Source organism: Ochotona princeps, chromosome 18 (genome assembly GCF_030435755.1).
Source record: "Ochotona princeps isolate mOchPri1 chromosome 18, mOchPri1.hap1, whole genome shotgun sequence".
Lineage (NCBI taxonomy): Eukaryota > Metazoa > Chordata > Mammalia > Lagomorpha > Ochotonidae > Ochotona > Ochotona princeps.
The window spans coordinates 30,044,329-30,066,462 of record NC_080849.1 but is presented as its reverse complement, the minus strand read 5'-3'; the positions used below and the strand labels follow the sequence as shown (position 1 = coordinate 30,066,462).

Below are 22,134 nucleotides of genomic sequence, written 5' to 3'. Positions count from 1 at the left end.
AGTTCCCTCCCCCACCCCCACTGATTTCCCCTGTAGTATTACAATGAGTGATCCTTCATGAAAAGTCCAAAGTCCATCATGTTCTTGAGTTGTTTCCCAACATTGTGGGCATGGATAGTGTCAGAGTCCACCATCCTACTGTTAGGATAACTTCAACTGTTTCACTGGGAGTCCATCTTTGTTCTGGATGTATAGAGGCATACTGCACTTTGTCTCCACATCTGAACATACCAGTGTGCTACACTTCCATTATACATCCCCTTAAATCTAGAGCCAGTGAACACAGTTCACAATAGGGAGAAAAAGACAGATTTTTATCAACATGAAATTAATGAACATGCTACAAAAATACCAATGTGTCACTAGAGTGATTTAAAATAAAATAAACCTTGTAGAAATTGATGCTACTGTATAACTCATGTGGCTCTGGAGAAATTACAGTTAAAGTTAGAACATCATTATCTATGAGGTGTAGCAAAAACAGTTTTGAAAGGCACATTTACTATCTCGGGTGTTTACAAGCAATCAAACTGGGTCCTATGGATCAATTAATGAATCACAAGAACTTACTGAGGTAAATACAAATAACTAGGAAATACAAAAGTAAAATTCACAGCAAAAGTAATTTGACACCACAAAACTGCAAATTGAAACAAGAAAGATTCATTCCCTAAGAAGATGAGCAGCACAACCGCTCAGCCATGTTAGCACTGAGCATCACCAGGGAACAATCACTTAAAATCAGTGATGAAAGAAATGGTTCCAACTTTTTTCTCTTTACATACATCATGACATTATTGGCATGGTCAAAAGTAGGGACTGTCATTTTTTTTGTTGTCTAGGTATAGTTAGAAGTTTAATTGGGAAGTCTACCTTCATTCCTTAGTAGAGATGTCTTCCGTTTATTTTCCTTGTTTCCTGGTAGTCTGACCTCCATTACACCTTTGTTTTGGAGTTATATGCGTGTGTGTTCTCCCTTTTTTGTTGTTGTTGCTGCTGCTGTTGTGTATTTTTGATGAAAGTTATCTTACATTAAAGCAAATATATGATATATGACCTTTTGGGATTAGCTTATTTCCCTTATTATAATGGTCTCCAGTTGGGCCTATTTGGCTGCAAACAATAGTATTCATTCTTTTAAATAGCTGAGTAGCATTCCATAGAGTAGATGAACCATAGTTTATCCAGTCCTTTGTTAATGGGCTTCTAGGTTGTTTCCATGTTTTTGTAATTGTTAATTGTGCTGTAATGAATATAGGGGTGCATGTTGCTTTCTCATGTTATCAGGTCCTTTTGGATATATTCCTAGAAATGGATTGCTGGGTCATATGGTAGGTGAATTTTCAGTTGCCTTGAATATTCTCCTTACTCACTTTCACAGTGGTCGAACCAACCTTCATTCCCACCAGCAGTGGAGTAGGGTTCCTTTTTGCCTCACATCCACACCAGCAGGTGTTGTTGGTCATTTTCTGTATGTGGGCCATTCTCACTGGAGTGAAGTGGAACCTCAGTGTTGTTTTTACTTTAATTTCCCTTTTTGCTAGGGAGCTTGAGCATTTCTTCATGTCTGTTAGCCATTTAGATTTGTTCCTTTGAAAAGTGTCTTCATTTCCTTTACCCATTTCTTGCCTGGGTTTTTGCTTTGTTATTATGGTTATTCTGGAGTTCTTTGTATATTCTAGATATTAACCCTTGTCTGTTGTGTAGCATGCAAAGATTCTATTGGTTGTTTTTTTTTTTACTTTGTTGGTTGTTTTCTTTGCTGTGCAAAAGCTTCTTAGTTTGATGTAGTCCCATTTATTTATGATTATACTGATGTATGTATATGCGTTATATTATGTTGTTATTGATGTAGTTCCATATTTATTATGATTTTTCTAGTAAGTCTTTTCCTGTGCATATAACTTGTAGTATATTTCCTACATTTTCTCTAAAAATTTAATGATTTCTGGGTGTAAGTTTAGATCTTTTATTGATTTATATTTGATCTTTGTGTATGGTAAAATACGGGGATTTTGTTTCTTAGTTCTAAAAGCTGCTATCTAATTGTCTCAACAGCATTTATTGAAGAGACCTTCTTTCTTCCCTGGGTTGTTTTCTGTTCTCTTATCAAAGATTAGATGGCTGTACAATCAGTGACTTTTGGCATGGCCTTAGAGAACCACCACAGGGCAGGGGGAGGGTGTGGGAGCGAGAGGGGAACTAGCTCCCAGGGGAACCACCAATGTGGTAAGCATTTTGGAACTTTTAGCTTTCCTAAATCCATTTTGACCTTGGGGTGGGGAGAGTCATAGATTAAGTTCAATCACCAGTGGCCAATCATGCATGAATAATGAAGCCTTTATAAAAATCAAAAAGGATTGTGGAGCTTTTGACATACCCAAACCTGGAGATTCCTTGAGGATGGCATGCCTGTAGAGGACATGGAAGTGCTACAGTCCCTCCCACATGCTTTGACCCATGCATGTCTTCATTGCTATGCTTGTTAACAAAGACAATCCTATTAAAGGGCCAAGATTTGCATAGACATGTCTTCAGAGATATAAAAATATCCAATAAATACATCAAAAGATACTCAGTTTTATTAGGAAAATGGAAATTAATGCAAAAAATGACATACCACATCAAACTAAATAATAAATGTTTAGTATGTGTTGGACCTGGAGTCTTCATGCACTGCAAGTGGGGTTGTGAAAAGTTGGCTGTTTGACTGCTAATGGACTTGGGGTGCTGAAAACATTCCAGAATTAGTGGTCATGCCTGTACAATTGTGTCAAATTAAAAGCCAGGGCTAGCGTATTAAGGCACAACCTATCACACCAGCATACCATATGAGCCCTGGTTTGATTCCCAGCTGCTCCACTTTCCTACCCAGCTCTTTGCTAATGTGCCTGGGAAAGCAGCAGAGGATGAAAATAAATAATTGTGCCCCTGGAACCCACAAGGGAGACTTGATTGGAGTTCCAGACTCCTGGCTTCAACCTGGTGCAACCTCAACCCCAGCCACTGAAGCCATTTGGGGAGTGAGTCAGAGGATAGAAGATGTGTCTTGCCATCTTTCTCTGTAACCATTTCTGAAATAAATATATTTTAAAAGGATACTAAAAACCACTAATTGTATCCTTTAGAAGGACATACTTAATTATGTAACTTGTCTTAGTAAAAAGAAAAAATAATACCAAGACTAAGAGATTTCAAAGTTTTAGAAGTATAATAATGATTTGCTCTGACTCCTGTGATGTAGCTGCTATTTTTAGATATGGGTGAAACAGGGTAAGCAGGTAAAAGCTATTAGCTTGAGTAACTGGAAGGAAAACCCTCGCAGTTTCTAAGATGCTGAAAATGAAGAACATGCTTGGATGGAAAATTAAATGCTTGTCTTAGGGTATGTCAGGTTTCAGATGTCTAATTAGTTGTGCCAAACCTAGTTTCTAAGTCTTTTATTTGTAGGTTCAAAATTTTCTTCTAACACTAGTCACCCTCTGACCGTCTAACATTGCCTGGCAACATCTAACCCTGTGCTTGCCTCCCACCTGACTGCTGGCCTTAGATTGATTCTGTGCTGTTGCTGTGGTGATTGCTGCTAGAGCAGCTGAATGGTGCAATCTGGTGTATGGAGTTGATATTGTGTGGTGAAAGTTCTAACCACAAAGTGAAAGGTCAATCTACAGAAAAATCTTTACTCTCTTCCACCACCATGGAAGCATGACATGCAGTGGCTAATACCCACTTTGTTCAAGAGATATGCTGTGAGAATAAGCAAACACCTAGGCATCCTTTGGGGACTCAAAGAGCTCAGTTAAACCTACGCACATTTTCTGTTTCAATGCTTCACCTCCCACTTATCCTCAGTAATCGTTTAGAGATGCATCATTTTTGTAATTTGTTAGCAATAATATTTTGTCCTAGGTTCTGTTCTCTCAAAAATTCAGAATACAGGCATCTAAACAATACCTAGCAGACAAAGCAATAGAGTCTGAAGTTCAGAAATCTGTTAGGAAATCTTTGGGGATATATAATTTTTGGGGATTATATATCTAAGGACATACAAATAGATGAGATGAACAGTGAATATAGGTAGAAAAAAGAAATATTAAGTTGCTCAATCAAATGGTATTAATTGTAAGAAAAGTGCTAAATTATTTTCCTTACCCTGTAACTTTGCATTTCCTCCAGGAATTATCGCTTCACATGTTTCCAGGATTATGATGTCAAGGGTATTAAACTGAGAATAGTCAGGGCAGGCACAGACAGCAGCACCAGCATGTGCATCCTAAAACTGGGTGTGAGGCAGGCTGGACCACAACATTCGCCAGCTCATACAAGGCCAAGATGGAGGGGTAGGCTATGCTGGGCAAGGGCCTAGCACCTGCTGCTATGTGTGAAATCTGGGTCTGGGAGTGGGCCAAATGGGAGAATGTGGGCAACTCTACTAGTGGGTTATAGCTCCTGTTGGTGATCACGTGGCTTATGCCTGGAGGTTGGGCAAGCTGGGCAAGGTAGTTCCAACAACTGGCAAATGTGTGGGTTAGTTGTGGACTAGGCAGGGCAAAGCAAATCTAAGCTCACCAGCAAGTGCAGAAACCAGGCTGGAGTGTAGGTTATGCCAGGCTAGTTATCACACCTATCAGTTTGCATGAGCCAGGGATGGGACCAGACTGAGCAGGGCCAGGTTGCAGCCCCCACCAGTGAGGGTTGGGACTAGGGGCAGGCTGGGTCAGGCCAGGCTACAGAGTTAAAGGCAAAGGCCAGGACAGGTAAGGGACTATGCCAAGCTGGGTCAGAGCAACCACTGCCACATGCAAGATCTGGCTCTGGGAACAGGCCTATTTGGGGAGCTAAGGAGATGCCCTGACTGGGTTGTCGTTCCCACTGGTGAGCGCGGGGGCTGGAGTAGGGGCTGCAGTCTCATCTGGACATGGCTGCAGTGTCCCTCAGCATGGGTATGGACTGGGCCTGGGCTAGACTTACACACCCACTGGTGCTCGCAAGAACCAGGGTAGGTGTTGTGATGGGCTAGGCTAAGTCTCTGTCCCTGCTGAGCCACGTGTGAGCTGTGCCTGGGTATGGACCAGGTTTGGCTGAACTGTAACACCCAAGAGTAGGGCCCAGCGGCGTGGCCTAGCGGCTAAAGTCCTCGCCTTGAAAGCCCCGGGATCCCATATGGGCGCCGGTTCTAATCCCGGAAGCTCCACTTCCCATCCAGCTCCCTGCTTGTGGCCTGGGAAAGCAGTCGAGGATGGCCCAATGCATTGGGACACTGCACCCGTGTGGGAGACCCGGAGGAGGTTCCAGGTTCCCGGCTTCGGATCGGCATGCACCGGCCCATTGCGGCTCACTTGGGGAGTGAATCATTGGATGGAAGATCTTCCTCTCTGTCTCTCCTCCTCTCTGTATATCTGGCTGTAATAAAATGAATACATCTTTAAAAAAAAAAAAAACACCCAAGAGTAAAAACAAGAATGGGTAAAAGCCAGGCAGCAAAAGGCCACTGTTCCTGCTAGAACAGGTGTACTGAGTAGGGATGGCTCATGGACCCATCAGTGTGTGTGAGATCTGTCAATGGGAGAGGTTCTGATGGAGGAGCTTGGCAACTCCTCTGTCAGGACACATCTGCTGCATGTGATCGCAAGAACCATGATAAGGAGCAGCCTAGCCCAGGCCAGGGAATGGTAACCAGCAGCATACATTTGACGCAGGTCGGGGGCGAGACAGGTTGGGCCAGTTCATATCACCTGCTGGCAAATCTGAGCACCAGAATGGAGTATGGGTTGGGCCAGGTTGGGTCACAACACAAGCCAGTTCACATGAGGATCAGCTGGGCTGGGTGAGGCTGTAGCCTCCACCAGTGTGAGCTGGAATTAGGGTGGGCTGGACTCGGCCAGGCTACAGCACCCACGGGCAAGGTGAAGCAGGTCATGCCAGATTGGGCTGTAGCATCCAACCAGCACACATGAGGCTCAGGAGTGAAGGGGGAAAAGCCAGTAGAGGGGGGTGCATGGGGCTCCCCTGCTGGACCACTACTCCCACTGGAGAGCCCGAGAGCTGAGATGGGGACAGACCTGGCCAGGCAAGGCTACAACACCTGTTGGCCTCATGTGAGCTGGATCAGAGGAAAGCCAGGCTGGGTTGACTGTACCTACTGGTGCATGCAAACATCAGAATGAGTGTGGGTTGGTTGGGCTTTGCCACAGCACCAGCTGGCAGATGCTGGCACAGGGCACACATTTTCCCAAGTTAAACTGCAGAAGCACCTGGAGAGCACAAGATCAAGAGTGGGAGTAGGCCCAGTAGGGAAACATTGTGCACTTCCCTCTTGGGTTGCCACTCCAACTGGTGAGCATGAGAACCACAACTGGGACAAGCATGGTTAGAGTGGCACCTGCCAGCAGGTATGTGGGCTGGTTAGTAGGCCTGGTTTGGTTAAACTAAGCTTCAATGCCCACTGATATGTAAGAGAGCTGAATGGGATGTGGGACAGACTGGACCAGCCTGCTGTACATACTGGCAAGTACAGGAACCCGGACAGGGGGCGGGCATGGGGGGTGGGTTATTATGGGTCGCTCCAACTAGGCTGCAGCTCCCACTGGTGTATATGAAGGCCAAGCATGTGGTGGACAGGATCGGGCTGGGCTGCAACACCTTTTAGTTTGTGTACAAGACAGGGCTGGAAATAGAACTGACCCAGCAACTGCAACCACCAATATGTGAATAAGCTGTTGGGGTGACAAACTGCCAGACCCTGTATTGGCAAGCACACAAAAGAATCAGGTCTGGGATCACCTCAAATGAAGTTTCTCTAGGGATCCCCCCCCCAACTGAATTGCTGGACTCAGAACCTCAACCATGGAGAGAATTGCAGGTTCCACGGCCTGACTGTGGAGTGCATGTGTCAGAGCTGGGCCTTGTTAGTGACTTGCAGCAGTGGACAGCATATCTAAGTACACCTGGAGAATATGACAGGACACTGGAGCCTGCATAGGATACCTGGTACCACAACAGAGGACAGAACAAACTGATCAACTACCTCAGCCAAGTGTTGGCAGTGAATATCTGGACAGAGACTCTTAACATGGACTATGTAAACCAGTGGATTATGGGGAGATCTCACTGTACTTGGAGTGGTGAGATCAGCAGTAATTCTGAATTCTTGAATTACCAAAACCTCATGAGCAGGACCCTCAGAGCATGTCCCACATCGGGGACCCCGGGGTGGTGTTGGGTGGCTGCCCTCCATCCCAGGGTTCAGATGCATCTGGGAGGCTGGATGTGGTTTCTCTGATTGTTTTCCCTCTTCCCTCATATATTTGAAGGGGAAAAAAATGTGGAAATGATAATCTCATTTAAGTTCCTGTAGCTTCTGAACTTTTTCACTCTGTGCAAAAATCATTAAAAATAAAAATAATTTAAAAATTAGTTTTAGAATTTGGCCATTTTAGTAGGTTTGTGCAATAATCTCATGCTTGTTTGAATTTCCTTAACGTACTATGTGGATCTTTTCAAATGCTTGTCATCTGTGTAATAGATTTTCTTCATTGAGGTATCTATCAAGGTCCTTGACACATTTTAAACATCAGGTTGCCGCTAATTGTCTTTAGAGTTCTTTTTGTATTTCTAATGAGTCCTTTACCAGTTCTATTTATGCGTTATCTTTTTATTCTCTTGAAAACCATCTTTGTTCAGTTTTGGTTTTAATGAATTCCAGTTTAATTCTTTTATGAATTTTGCCTTCACAGAATACCTAAGTTATTTTCAAACTTTCAAGTCATCTCAATTTTTTTGGTTATATTCTCAGAGTTTCATAGTTTTGTGTCATTTTTAGGTCTGATTCTTTTTTTTTTAAGATTTATTTTTTATTGGAAAGTCAGATATACAGAAAAGAAGAGAGAGAGGAAGCTCTTCCATCCGATGATTCACTCCCCAAGTGGCCACAATGGCCGGTGCTGTGCCAATCTGAAGCCAAGAGCCAGGAACCTTGTTCAAGGCGAGGACTTTAGCTGTTAGGCCACCGCACTGTGCCCCACCTGATTCATTTTTAATATTATTGTGAAAGTTAAGACTGTGTCTAGATTCTTTTTCCTGGAGATGTCCAGCTGTTCCAACACGATTTCTTGAAAACATCTTTTTTTTGTCCCTATCACATTCATTCCTTTACCAAAGCTCAGTTGACTGTGTTATGTCTGTTTTTGGACTAGTTTGGTCACTGATGTGTTCTTGAAGTTCAACAATTCCAATTCTCCAGCTTGTTCTTTATGTTAGCTATTCTGAGACATCTGCTTTTACATTCTAAATTTTACAATCACTTTATCAATGTTCATAGAAGAATCTGTTGCAATTTTGACTAGGATTGCAATGATTGAATTGATCAAAAATGTTAGGAATGGGGCCCGGCGGCGTGGCCTAGCGGCTAGAGTCCTCGCCTTGAAAGCCCCGGGATCCCATATGGGTGCCGGTTCTAATCCCGGAAGCTCCACTTCCCATCCAGCTCCCTGCTTGTGGCCTGGGAAAGCAGTTGAGGACGGCCCAATGCACTGGGACACTGCACCCGTATGGGAGACCCGGAGGAGGTTCCAGGTTCCCGGCTTCGGATCAGCGCGCACTGGCCCGTTGTGGCTCACTTGGGGAGTGAAACATCGGATGGAAGATCTTCCTCTCTGTCTCTCCTCCTCTCTGTATATCTGGCTGTAATAAAATGAGTAAATCTTAAAAAAAAAAAAATTAGGAATGGAGGGCAGGTCTCACCAGTTTAAAAGCCAATTCTGAGTCCCAATCTAATCAATCGAGAGGAAGGATGGAAATAAAACTACCTAAGAACTAACTGTGAAAAGCACTGTAGGGCCCGGCGGCGTGGCCTAGTGGCTGAAGTTCTATCCTTGAACGCACCGGGATCCCATATGGGCGCCGGTTCTAATCCCAGCAGCTCCACTTCCCATCCAGCTCCCTGCTTGTGGCCTGGGAAAGCAGTCGAGGACGGCCCAATGCATTGGGACCCTGCACCTGCATGGAAGACCCGGAAGAGGTTCCAGGTTCCAGGTTCCCACAGCACCGGCCGTTGCGGCTCACTTGGGGAGTGAATCATTGGATGGAAGATCTTCCTCTCTGTATATCTGACTCTGTAATGAAATGAATAAATCTTAAAAAAAAAAAAAAAAAAAAAAGGAAAGCACTGTAGGTCCTTTAATATCAATGCTGAGTCACTGCTGGAATGTGAAGTATGTGTGTGGCACAGGGAGACTGAAGTAACAAATGGCAGAGGTTGACAGGTCAATTCTAGAAGGCCATGCTAATTTTATTAATGTATATAGTGCATTTAGTGTTTTAAGTCTAGAATCTAAAATGACAAAGGTTTTCTACAGATCAATAAGAAAATACAAATAATCTATGTTTAACCAGACAGAAACCCAATTCAATTATTTTAAACAAGAAAGGGACTTTATTGGCTCACAAAACTTTAAAGTCCGGAGGTAGGGCAGGCTTTAGGCACAGCTGGATTGAGGGCCTCCAGGAAAAAAAAAAAAATCAGAACTTAGATCTTTTTCCACTTGTGTTAGCCTCCGAGTTTCTCCTCAATTCAAGCTTACATGGTTCTTGGTTCCTGGGATCTCCGTAAAGCAGCTTCTTTCAAGTAGTGCCACAAGTTCTGTTGAGGACGCTCATTAGCCTGGCTAGTCACGTGCCCATTCTTCAACTGCTGCGGCTTGAAAGCCGTACAACTTAGGAGACTGTACCTGCTCACGTGCTCACCTAAGCCACAAGGATTGGGTTCCCAACAACAACTAAAGGTTGTTTTCAGACAATGGAGAAAAACATATTGGACAAAAGGAACAACAGATATCTATATATAATCTAACAGAAAAGTTGGCAAAGATACAGTCAACCCATGGTAAACCTGTAAATGACCATACACATGAAAACCCCAAGCTCACCATTAGTCAAGGAAATGTAGAATAAGGAAGGATTCTTTCTTCTTTTATACCCAACAGATGAAAAAGTGTAAGTAAAGCTACGAGGGGGAATGAGCACTTTCTGAACAGTAAGTGAAAATAACAGTTAAAGGCAGTGAACCGTAGCACTTCAACATACACAGCAGCAAATGAGCAAAGACACCTGGTCTGAAATTTATGCTGTCAGTGTGACAGGAAAAAGGGAGCGGGCGTATTTAAGTTAAAACACTGGAATTTTCTACCCGACTCAGCCATCAAGATAAACATATCTAATGATCTCAGAATCTGTTTGCATCCTTCCCCCCAAAAAAGAATAAGCCATAGGACCATTCAAATGTAAGGTCTTACTTATGTAGAAATCATTTGTAATTGTATGCTGCAAACATATGGGAAAGGAACTAGATAGGCCACATAGTAAACTGTGGCAAGTGGAACACAACCGGAAGCATGGAGAAGTCTGCTTTTATACTTGTGCATCAAATAATGTTTTATGTAATGAAATGTAGTCATCATTTCATAATTTAAATATAGCAAATGGCAAAAGCCCACTCACAACACGAAATGTAAATTATAAGAGGTAGGAAAAATGTTCCTCCTAATAACCAATGAGAATAAAACAGATTCTTTCAGACAGGCAAAAACCTCTTAAGGATTCAGCCTTGGTAGCGAGCGTGGGAAAGCAGGCACTCTTACTATCTGTCCAGTTGTAAATCAGTACAGTCGTTTTGGCGGCATTTTTCAAGTCTCAAATGTACATTCTCTGACCTAGCTAATCCTTTTCCAGCTATGTATCCTACACAGATACCCACAGAGCAAAATATGTGTATGTTAACCATGTTTTTATTCATAAAAAACTAATTACCCATCAATACGGTTTGCTTAAATATAGTCATACAATGGAACAGTACACAGCTAGCGAAAACACCCACTGTGTGGGAGGCAAACCTCAGTGCAGCACTTGTAAAATGGATATACATACCTACCTCCTATGATCACTGAGTATTAAGAATGAATCCATGGTAAAAACACTTCAGTGCCTGTGCAACAGTAACATATTTTTGCTTATAATATGTGCACATTTAGGGCCTGGTAAGGTAGCCTAGCGGATAAAGTTCTCGCTTTTCATGCGCCGGGATCCCATATGGGTGCAGATTTTGGTCCCAGTGCCCATGCAGCTTCCCATCCAGCTCCCTGCTCTGGCCTGGGAAAGCAGTGGAGGACGGCCTAAAGCCTTGGGACCCTGCACCCACATGGGAGACCAGAAAGAGGCTCCTGGCTTGGGATCAGTGCAGATCCAGTTGTTGTGGCCACTTGGGGAGTGAATCAACGGATGGAAAATCTTCCTGTCTCTCCTCTCTATATATCTTTCTAATAAAAATAAAATAAGTCTGGGGCCCAGTACAATAGCATTGCGGCTAAAGTCCTTGCCTTGAACATGCCAGGATCTCATGAGTGCCAGTTCTAATCTCAGCAGCCCTGCTTCCCATCCAGCTCCCTGCTTGTGGCCTGGGAAAGCAGTGGAGGATGGCTCAAAGCCTTGGGACCCTGCACCTGTGTGGGAGACCCGGAAGAAGATCCTGGCTCCTGGCTTCAGATTGGCTCAGCTTCAGCCTTTGCGGCCACTTGGGGAGTGAATCATTGGAGGGAAGATCCTCCTGTCTCTCTTCCTCTCTGTATATGACTGTCCAATCAAAATTCAAAAAAAAATTTTTTTTTAATCTTTAAATATATATATATATATATATATATATATATATATATATATATATATATATGTACACACATACTTGTAATCTTTGAATGCTGACTTGAGCCTACAAGGGAACGATTATTTAAAAATACACATATAGGGCCCGGTGGCGTGGCCTAGCGGCTTAAGTCCTCACCTTGAAAGCCCCGGGATCCCATATGGGCGCCGGTTCTAATCCCAGCAGCTCCACTTCCCATCCAGCTCCCTGCTTGTGGCCTGGGAAAGCAGGAGAGGATGGCCCAAAACTTTGGGACCCTGCACCCGCGTGGGAGACCCGGAAGAGATTCCTGGTCCCGGCATTGGATTGGCGCGTACCGGCCCATTGCAGCTCACTTGGGGAGTGAAACATCGGATGGAAGATCTTCCTCTCTGTCTCTCTTCCTCTCTGTATATCCGGCTTTCCAATAATAATAAATCTTTAAAAAAAAAAAATACATATATATGTGCACATCTAGATCTGGAAGAACAAACCAAATTATCATTGTCTGGTAAGACTCTTTCCATAACCTACACAGCATTACACAAGTGCTCATTTGGTGACCACAGAAGGGTCGTGGTTATACCATGGCATGGCAACTCCCCGCTACCAATTCACGAGAGGCTGGAACTCCCCAAAACTATGAATTATCTGAATGGGTACAAATGAATGTCTGGGAATCACAGATAACTAAGCAATTATTTTTTCAATTTTTACGGTGGAGACTTATCCTAACAGGTGATCAGTAAACACCCCATCACTTCCTTTGCCTGTGTTCCACCATCCAGTTTTCGAGGTGGGGGTCTAGTTCCTTTCCTCACAGTCTTGCCTAAGCCGAAGAATTCTTTCTGAACAATGTGCACCTATCAGCACTGCAAAGACAAAAAAAAGAGAGAGACTTGCCAACTTTTGTGTTTTTTCTATGTTCTCACATTACCAAATATCTTTGGCATTTATGACAACTTAATAACATGGATATCTTGTTATATAAAGATAGATCTTACGTAACATGAAATCCCACCCAGAGGGTACTCCTTTCTTACCCACTTGGATATAAAAATTCTGTCATCCCAGGAGTCTTCCAAATATGCCACCTTAAAACCTACTTGGAAAGAAGTCAGTCATACATAAATAATCAACCCAAGATCATTTAACCTTATGCAAAGGAGTTTATAGCTTTATTGGACACTGACTTGTTTTCTCTCAGCCACAAGAGGAAAAAACCCAAACAAAAAGTCCCTACATTTCTTGTATAACTTAAAATACATACCACAACTACATATTTATACTTCAATATATCTTAATCTATAAAGCACATTTCTTATAATTATCAGAAAATCTATAAACAAGCTCCCTTCTGCCTCACATCTCCGCCACTGGCCTTGCAGTTATTACTATGCTTTATTTAATAGGCTCATGCACCTCCCACCTTCCATTTTTCAATTGGATCCAAGTACCAGATATAACCAATATCTCTGGAACTATGTAGTATTTGTATTCACATGGCTCATTTCCCACACATGGCCCATTATATATATATATATAGATAGATATGTAAAAACCTTTTCTCATACTCTATATTTTACCTTCCAGAGTTTTCCACTAAACAGTAGAACCACAGTACTTGGGATTACCAGCCAAGAGGCAAATAACCCTACTACTACGAAGTACTTCAAAGTACATTTTTTAAAAAATGTGTTAAGACTGAAAATTTAAAAAAAATTGTTCAATCAATTCTGGCAGTTAATAAACTAGTTGTTAATAGTCTAGTTTATTTCTTATATGGGACAGTCAATTTAACTTAACATGTAGGCACAACCTCAATGCTACTTGAGTTTGGTTAGTTGTCTTAAAATTTACAAACTTCCGAACTACTTAAGGAGAACTACCTTGGCCTCACCTCTGAAAAAAGTGTGGGAGAGTTGGCGGTGAGCTCTGTAAGTGGCGCCCATCCCACCTCAATGCAACCTACTGATGCGAGAACTTTAGCTCTGGAAATCTCCGAAGAGACCTTCCCCAGTCAGACAGGGAGAAGAGGCTACTCATGCCCTACAGCTCTGCACCAAACACTGTTAAATGGAAGAAACACCTCCTAAGTGGGATTACAGTAACTAGCACAGTGCCTTGTCGGTAGGAAATATAAGTAAATGCATGCCCGCTTTTAACCTGGTGTGCAAAGAAATGAAAACAGTAAACCTGATTATTTGTTGCCCACCTGTCAATGAATTTTATGCTTAACAAAGAAGGAAAAATAGCCCAGACTGTTACCTTTCTATTTGCCCTTCACACTATATTCGTTACAAATTCTTCACAAGTGTTACACTTCTATCTTTCTAATTTCACAATTATTTAACTACCTTTTAGTAATACCTAGAGAAATATTTATCTTCATTAATTAGATGCCTCCAAATTACAAATGAAGTGAGTTTTCCTACAGGTGAATGACTACATTTAGATAAAAACCAGTCAAAGTATTTGCAGTATCTTCCCCAATCTAGATGTCCCAAACACTTTTTGATGTTTTATCAACATCGTTTCTTACCTGAGATCTTAAGGCTCATTTTATTTTGAAGTTTTTAGTCATCTTTTATCTTCTATTTTCTTAAATGCATATTCAAATTATGTAAAAGGAAACAGGGTAAATTCTTAAAAGACAGTTTAAAAGGTAAGTTTCAGATGGATTTCAGATTTTTTTAGTTCTTCTATGCTGCTTGCTTATCAATGTAGAAGGGAATGTATCCTTACAAAAAACATTTCAACGATCAACACAACCTACTGTCTAAAAAAGAAAACTTTGAAGAAAGGGACAGAGCATCAGGCAGTTCATTATCTGCAGAAGAAAACATAAGCATCATGTGGAAAATTTAGTTATTAACACCTGAATTAGACTTAATTTCAGTTTCTAGGCAAGTATGACACCATTTCATTAAGATAAAATAGTAATGGTGAGTAAAGATTTTTAACATTTCCAAGCAGATTTTCTGACAGTCAATAAGGAAAAAAACTATTAGGTAATATTTCACGTTTTAAATTTTTGTCTTCATTTCTGAAGAAAAAGACCTGAGTGCTGATTTTTATTTTTTTAATTTCTTAAACTTTCACAACATTCAGAAGTTTTTCTGCATTGTGTCTTCTCTGATGTCGAAAAAGATTTGAGCTTTGACTATATGACTTCCCACACTGAACACATTCGTAAGGTTTCTCCCCAGTATGGATTCTCTGATGGTTAATAAGCCCAGAATTCTGGCTAAAGGCTTTCCCACATTCCAGACATTTGTACGGTTTTTCACCAGTATGGACCCTCTGGTGCTGCACGAGGATGGAGCTTCGGCTGAAGGCTTTCCCACACTCAACACATCCGTAAGGTTTCTCCCCGCTGTGGATTCTTTGATGCAGAATGAGGGCTGAGCCCTGACTGAAATGTTTTCCACATTCATCACATATATGCTGTTTTTTTCGAGAGGGATTTCTCTTTCTTTCAAACCTGCCCTTTGGGAAACAAGCTTCTCCATATTTAAAAATCTGAGGGACACCTATATTCAGAGTGCCAGGAACTTCATTTGACTCTGCTGCCGAAGGGATCTCCTGCTTGGGAGCGAGTGCTCCATTTTCAGTCCTAGCATCATCATCTGAAACAAACAGAAAATGTGAATATCACTCGTATCCTAGTTCAGGGAAAAAGAACCGTTTAAAAAAATGAACTAAAAATATGTTAGGAACACCTACAACAGCGTTGTGAAAAATCTTTGTTAAAGTTGCCTACCATCAACACAGGAAAAAATGAAATGACTAATTATGAGGTTAGTGAGATAACAGCATACTGGTATAAAAGGTTGTAGATAAAACATAAGCAAGATTATAAACAGAAAGATCTGGACCAAACTTTCTAAGAAAAAAATAGGAAACAGCTGTAATGTTCTTTTGGATTGATAAAGGGAGAAAATACTGATGTAAATGGTAAGGAATCTGCCAGAAAATTGCTATTTCTGAAATGAGTAAAATAAGGCAGGAAACAGTCAACATCAGACTATAAACTGAACATCCATACCAGAAAGAACTAAAGCAAAGCTGGAAGCATTCTTTAACTCAAGACATATCACGAACATACTCTGAGTAAGAAAGATTTTCTATAAAATGCAACCTGCTCTATTTGGAATGTTGTAACACTGAGAAAAAAAGTATTACATGGAAAAAAAGTATTCAATGGAAAAAGAAGCCTGAACTATCAACATGTGGTACCACTACCCACCTAAACTAAGAGGTAAGAATCAAGTCTCACTGAAACATTTCCTGCAGTCTCAAGTCTTAACAAATACAGGCATAGTTCACAAGGCAATCACCAGCACTCAGGAAAGTGACAGAGTAAATGATTAACAAAATGATAATTAGGGAAGAAAGCTAATGGAAGGGGGGTGGATTTGTGAAGCCTGGCAACGTGAGATGTGTGGATGAAGGCTGAGCGGAACAAAGGGCATACTTTTCCAAAGGGTGGCAAAGATGAGACTGATGAAATGAGGCTCATGCAAACATGTAATGTTCACCCTGAAATTAAGCTAAGGGACCCAAACGCAGTCCCAGGTTCCCCTTTGGCCTGGCCCAGTCTGGCCACTGCGGACGGAAGCCAGCAGCCTGAAGAGTTCTTTCCTTGCTTTTCCCTCTTTCTGTACTATTCTGCCACCCAAACACTCAAAAAAAAAAAAAAAAAAAAAAAGCTGAAAATAGCTACAAATTTAGAGAATCTCCAGTGATATACAATACACCAAGAGGAGAGGCTTCAAGTCAGCTCATTATACCAGTAGGATCAGACAGAATTCTGAAAGTAAAAGACTAAAACAGAAGATAAATAAGCAATGATATATGCAAAATATAGAGAGGAACCTGGTCTATCTACATACATGCTTTCTCAAAACAAGGCAGATGCTAGCCAACACGGCAAGGCCTGCAAAGAGTCTGAATGGGAAGAAAAGGCTAAAGATGCTAATCTCTAAGAAACGAAAGATACTGGGCCCGGCGGCGTGGCCTAGCGGCTAAAGTCCTTGCCTTGAACACACCAGGATCCCATATGGGTGCCGGTTCTAATCCCGGAAGCTCCACTTCCCATCCAACTCCCTGCTTGTGGCCTGGGAAAGCAGTCGAGGACGGCCCAAAGCTTTGGGACACTGCACCCGCGTGGGAGACCCGGAAGAGGTTCTTGGTTCCCGGCTTCGGATCGGCGCAGCAGTGGCCGTTGCGGTCACTTGGGGAGTGAATCATCGGACGGAAGATCTTCCTCTCTGTCTCTCCTCCTCTCTGTATATCTGGCTGTAATAAAATGAATAAATCTTAAAAAAAAAAAAAGAAATATTCATTTGCTTATTAAGTTTGCAGTAATGCTTGGTTCGCAGAAAAATGATGGAGAAAGGCAGTAAAGTTTTGCTTGTTTCAGTTTGTTGTTCTTACATTACAAAAAAACAAAAGAAGCGAAAAAGGGGCCAGCGTGGTGGCACAGCACACGAATCCTCCACCTCCAGCATTGGCACCCACATATGGGCACTAGCAAAGTCCCAGCTGCTCCACTTCCAATCCAGCTCCCTGCTAACAGCCTGGCAAAGCAGTGGGATATGGTCTAAAGCCTTGGACTCCTATGCCTACATGGGAGACCTGGAAGAAACTTGTAGCTTCCAGCTTCAGATCAACCCAGCCCTTGCAGCCATCTGAATGAACCAGCAGACAGATCTCCCTGTCTCTCCCAACTCTTCCAAGCAAAAATAAATCTTACAAATTAAGGTAAGCAAATGAACCGCTGTGTCTAGGGACTTAGGTTAAGAGAACCCTGCCCCGCAGCAGCACCGCAATGAGAACCAGCACACAGCACTGGCAGCCTCTCACCACAGTGCCTGAGGGAATGCAGCTCCCAGGACGCCCACTTGAGCTGGTTCTCCACTGCGTCGAGCTCAGAGCTGGGTAATCCTGGAGCTTCTTCTGGAGACACTACTTCCTCTGCCAGCACTTCCCGCCTGCGCCGCCGAAGAGAAACCTGCAGGGAAGATTCGGTTCAGCTGAAAAGGAACCTTGATGAGAACAAGAACAAAACACATGTAAGAGAAACCACGCAAAACCTAGGCAGGTAATTTAAAGCTTGTGGGGAAAAGAGGTTGGCATTTAGTCCAGTGGTACAGATCCCACACCCCTGTTCTAACTACCTGTGCCAGCTCTGCTCTTCACCTCAGCTTCCTGCTAACGTGTACCCTCCGAGGCTGCAAGTGACCACGGCTCCAGTTGGGACCCTGCCACCCAGGTGAGGGAACCGCACTGAGCCCTGGGCTCCCAGCCCCCACCGCAAGCATTCAGTTAAGTGAACAGCTGGATGGGGGCTCTGGGTCTCTCTCTGTCTCTTACACACTTTTTAATGGAAAATATAATTAAAAGGCACTTGTTACTTCAGTGCAAAACTCTTTGAAATCCATTCAGTCAAATTCCCATGAACTTTTTGATGACCCCTCATACACATAGATTGCAAAATTGTTTGGCACCAACATAAAACTATCATTTTCCATTCTGAAATATCTTCTTATTGCAAAACAGCACAATGACAGGAAGCAGCAGGGGGAGGGGAGAAGGCATCAACCTAAGTCTAACTTAGTTGAAAAGAATCAATTTAGCAGATTCGCCTACTACTATGCCAGCACTTCTAACCCAGTGACGTGGCCTGAGGCTCACCGGCTGCCCAGGGTCATCGAGTTCACTCTCCAACTCCTCCAGCACCGTCACTGCCTCCTCCCCATTCTCAGGATGATGCTCTCGAACCCACGTCTGGAGCTCCTTGGGCAGGATGGCCACAAACTGCTCCAGCACGACCAGCTCCAAGATCTGTTCTTTCGTGTGCGTCTCTGGCCTAAGCCACAAGCGGCAAAGCTCTCGGAGCTGGCTCACGGCTTCACGGGGCCCTGGGGAATCCTGGTATCCAAACTGCCGGAATCGCTGTCGGAAAACCTCGGGCTCAGGGAGATGGCCCCAGGGGATGCTCGAGCCCTCTTCACCAGCGGGATCCTCCTCCAACTTCACTCGCAGAATTTTTTCCTCTTCATCTGGGTTTTGGATGATAAGTATGGCGTCTTCTTCCACGGACTGTGCTGACATTCTGATTTACAATACTTTAAGAAAAGACAATCAAGGCAAGAGATGAGCCTCAGGAAAATACTCGCTCTTCTTCACAGGCACCCCTGAAGCACAAGAAAAAAAAGATACAAATGACCAAAAAGCCTAAGAATCTGGACTTACAAGGGAAGTAAACGATGTTTGCTCTTTTATTGGATTAACATTTTAATCAGTAACTTACACCAGGAGCCTGAAACTACAGCTCATGGCCAAAACCAGCCTACCTCTGTAATAACACTTGCACCAAGGGTATTTTTCATATTTTAAAATATTTCATCATATGAAAATGACAGGAAATTAAAATGCCCATGTCCAGAGTAATTTTATTTGTTCATGATTCACATTACAACAGTAGAGCTGGCAGAACCAAGTAATTTCAACAGAAAAGAGAACAGGCCTGAACGACCTAATGGTTACTATCTGGCCCTGCACAGAAAAAGCTACAAGTTCAACAAGCCCTATTCCAATAACCAAATGAACGAAAGCAAGCAACCAGCACAGTGCTTAAGACACCGACATCTGCTGCTGGATGTGACGCTCACTCCGGACTCCAGCTTCCTGCAAACGCAGGCCCCGGGAGGCAGGAGGCAGCAGGCAGCAGCGAGGGTTCCTGTAACAGGCTCCTGATCCTCCCCTGGGAGGCCAGGACCAAGCTCCTGCTCAAGCCTAGCTCCAGTCCAGCTGCTGTGCACATCTGGGGTGGGAACTGCTGGACGGGAGGTCTGCTGCCACCTATCTTTTTGAAAAGAAACTGCAGTAAAGGCTCTTGCCAGGATTCCCCTTGCTTCTTTCCTCTTGACCGCCCCTAGCGCTTCACCGCATCCACTCCAAACTCTTACACCAAACTTTTAGCGACAAACTCATACGGAAATAAAAGAAGTGACTCAACCTTCCTCACCGTGGCCCCAGAACACTGTATTTGCAAGTCAGGACTTAGATCAACCCAATCAATGACCACTTGTTTCTCAGAAGGCATTTCCAGAACTCCTTTGACTTAAAATACACATGAAAACACATTCACTTGCTCCTAACAGATCACAGCATTTTAAAATCAATTAATATTGAAAAGCATTTTGTACAGTATGAAGGTATTACATCATAAATATGTATGAATTTATAATGGTGGGCATTAATCACGACAAATCCCACTAAGAAAAAGCATTTTCGTTGCCGCCTTAAGTTTTTGCAGTCGTCCAGAATCTTGTCCTTACACGGAGGGAAAGTTCTGCCCTATCTCTACTCCTCAGTATTCGCACAGTTCCAACGGTGCCTGAATGTGCCATGCAGCGCCTCTGCATTTACTGAGAACCCCAGCAATCTGAAAAGCACTAACTTAAATACATTCTATTGTAATTGGATCAAGGGGACAACAGGAATCAACGAACACCTTACTAGGTAATACACAGGAGCATAATTAAACTCCCTAAGCAGCGGTGGCCTTATAAACAGCATCGGGCCAGCAGTGTCATTCGCTCCCGTTCCAGAACCTTACTGTATCAATCGCTCAAACAACTGTGTACCAAAGACATGTCTTTTCCTCTGGTCTTACGTCCCAGCGTCAGGAAGCAGAGCGCCGAGAGCGCCTGGGCCGGATGGCAGGTCCTAAGTGATCTCCCCACCTTACAGACACACACAGCGTGCCCTACTCCTGCCCCGACGTCCTCCAGACCCCTCTCGAGGCAGCGGATTTCAGAGAACTACACACAGCCCGCCCCGGACAGCAGCCCCGTGTCTGCGGCCTTTCCGCCCGCTGCGACGGGACTACAACTCCCGACGACGCCCGCGCGAGACGCGCCCAGTCCCCGCCTCAGCCCGAAAAGGCTCCCAGAACCCTCCGCGACATGCCAGGGCCTCGAAATAGAACAAAATGGGCGGTGGGGGAGGGGTCGAGGAGGGTCGCGGAGGACACCGGGGATGGAGGACTCTTCGCGCCCGTCGGAACCCTGATGCCGCTTCCCGACTCCCCCTTCCCGCCCCTGAGCTCCCGGGCTCGGCGAGCGCGGCCTTTCCCCCGCCCGCACCTCCCAGGAAGCGGAGGAAAGCTCTGCGTAGCGGAAGGGCCGCAGACAGTAGCTCGGCGCTCCCCTCCCCAGCCCCGTCCTCCGACTCCGGCCCAGACCTCTGGCTCAGGAACCGCAGTAGCTTCGCAGTCCGCGGCCGACGCAGAAACGCCGCTCCCGACCTGTTTTCCCAGAAACCCCGAGCGCGAACTGCTTCCGGTCTGCAGGCCCGAGGAGGCGGAGAAAGGCCAAACCCCGCGTTGCCATGGAGACGGGCCCTGCGCGGGGGCGGGGCGGGTGTGCTGACAATGGGCGCTTTGAAGCTGCGCTTGGCCCTGAGCCTCCGCTCCGAGAGAGCCGGGAAGAAAAGAGCTCGACCCTTAAGGTCGGCCTTAGTTGCACAAACCGTTTCACATGCATTACCTCCTGTGTACGCAGTAATGCCGAGAAGTGATAGAAGCCAATAGTTATGAAAGCTTGACTACACTGTGCCCGCTGCTGTCCCTGTCATTCTATGTACCGTAGTGTTCATTTTTCATGGTACCTCGCTGGTAAACAAGAATTGAAACCAATACCAGGGCCTGTCCCCTCTGGCTCTCACCAGCCCTGCCACCAAGCGTTGTTATGGCCAGGGTATTTCAGGGAAATCAATATAAGGTTAAGAGCCCTGGCGGTGGTGTCGCAGTGCGATGGCAGAACGTGTAATCATCTTCTAACTCCAAGCGGGCTGTTTTACACCAGAAAATAGCGTGCATGTGATAACAATGTCAACCAGATCGCCTTTGTAAAGGTCCTGTTACTTCGAGGACGTTGCCTGCCAGTAGACTGCATCCCCAACTCTGAACTCTAGGGTCGCGGTCTCGTGGCCCCAAAAGCCCGGGGTCTCCCTGACTGCCTTGTCTCCTCAGGGGAGCCTTCTCCCCTCCAGCCCCTGCCCCGGCCATGTCCCATGTCGCTGTAAGGGGCTCTCCTGGCTGCGTACCGGCTTGGTGTGTAAGGGCCGTGAGGACAGGGCCCCTGTCTGTCCTGTTCAGCACGCTGTCCCCACCTAGTCCCGGGATGCCGTCTGCCTTACATGGAGAGCGCTCAGTATCTGTTTCTGGAACATTTAGGGATGTGTGGCCTGCTGGCTGCCTTGCTGCCCACGCTAGCTCCCAGGTCGGACATCGGAAACCTCCCCCAGGACCCTTGCTGTTTCAGGCCTTCCAGAAGCATCTCAGGGCCCTTCAGCCTTTCATGTCCCTCTGTCAAGTGCCGCTCACTGGATTCATGGACTGGAGAGCAAGTGGTACAGCGCTGCTCTTCACCGTGACCAGAGCACGTCTT

General features: G+C 44.4%; 1 protein-coding gene across 2 annotated transcripts; it reads right to left on the bottom strand.

The window, feature by feature from the left end:
* Positions 1–14,739: 14,739 nt before the first annotated feature.
* LOC101517294 (zinc finger protein 24) lies at positions 14,740–21,068 on the bottom strand. Of its 2 annotated transcripts, none has more exons than XM_004579548.4 (4): positions 20,928–21,068; positions 18,371–18,873; positions 17,540–17,687; positions 14,740–15,300 (listed from the first exon to the last, which is right to left on the bottom strand). In XM_004579548.4, exons 2-4 carry the CDS (start codon positions 18,788–18,790, stop codon positions 14,762–14,764), a joined length of 1,107 nt encoding a protein of 368 aa, XP_004579605.1. In that variant the 5' UTR covers positions 18,791–18,873; positions 20,928–21,068; the 3' UTR covers positions 14,740–14,761. The 2 variants fall into 2 exon arrangements, with proteins under 2 accessions (XP_004579605.1, XP_058532737.1); XM_058676754.1 differs by having other exon boundaries at positions 18,371–18,854; positions 20,928–21,048.
* Between the last annotated feature and the right edge of the window lie 1,066 nt (positions 21,069–22,134).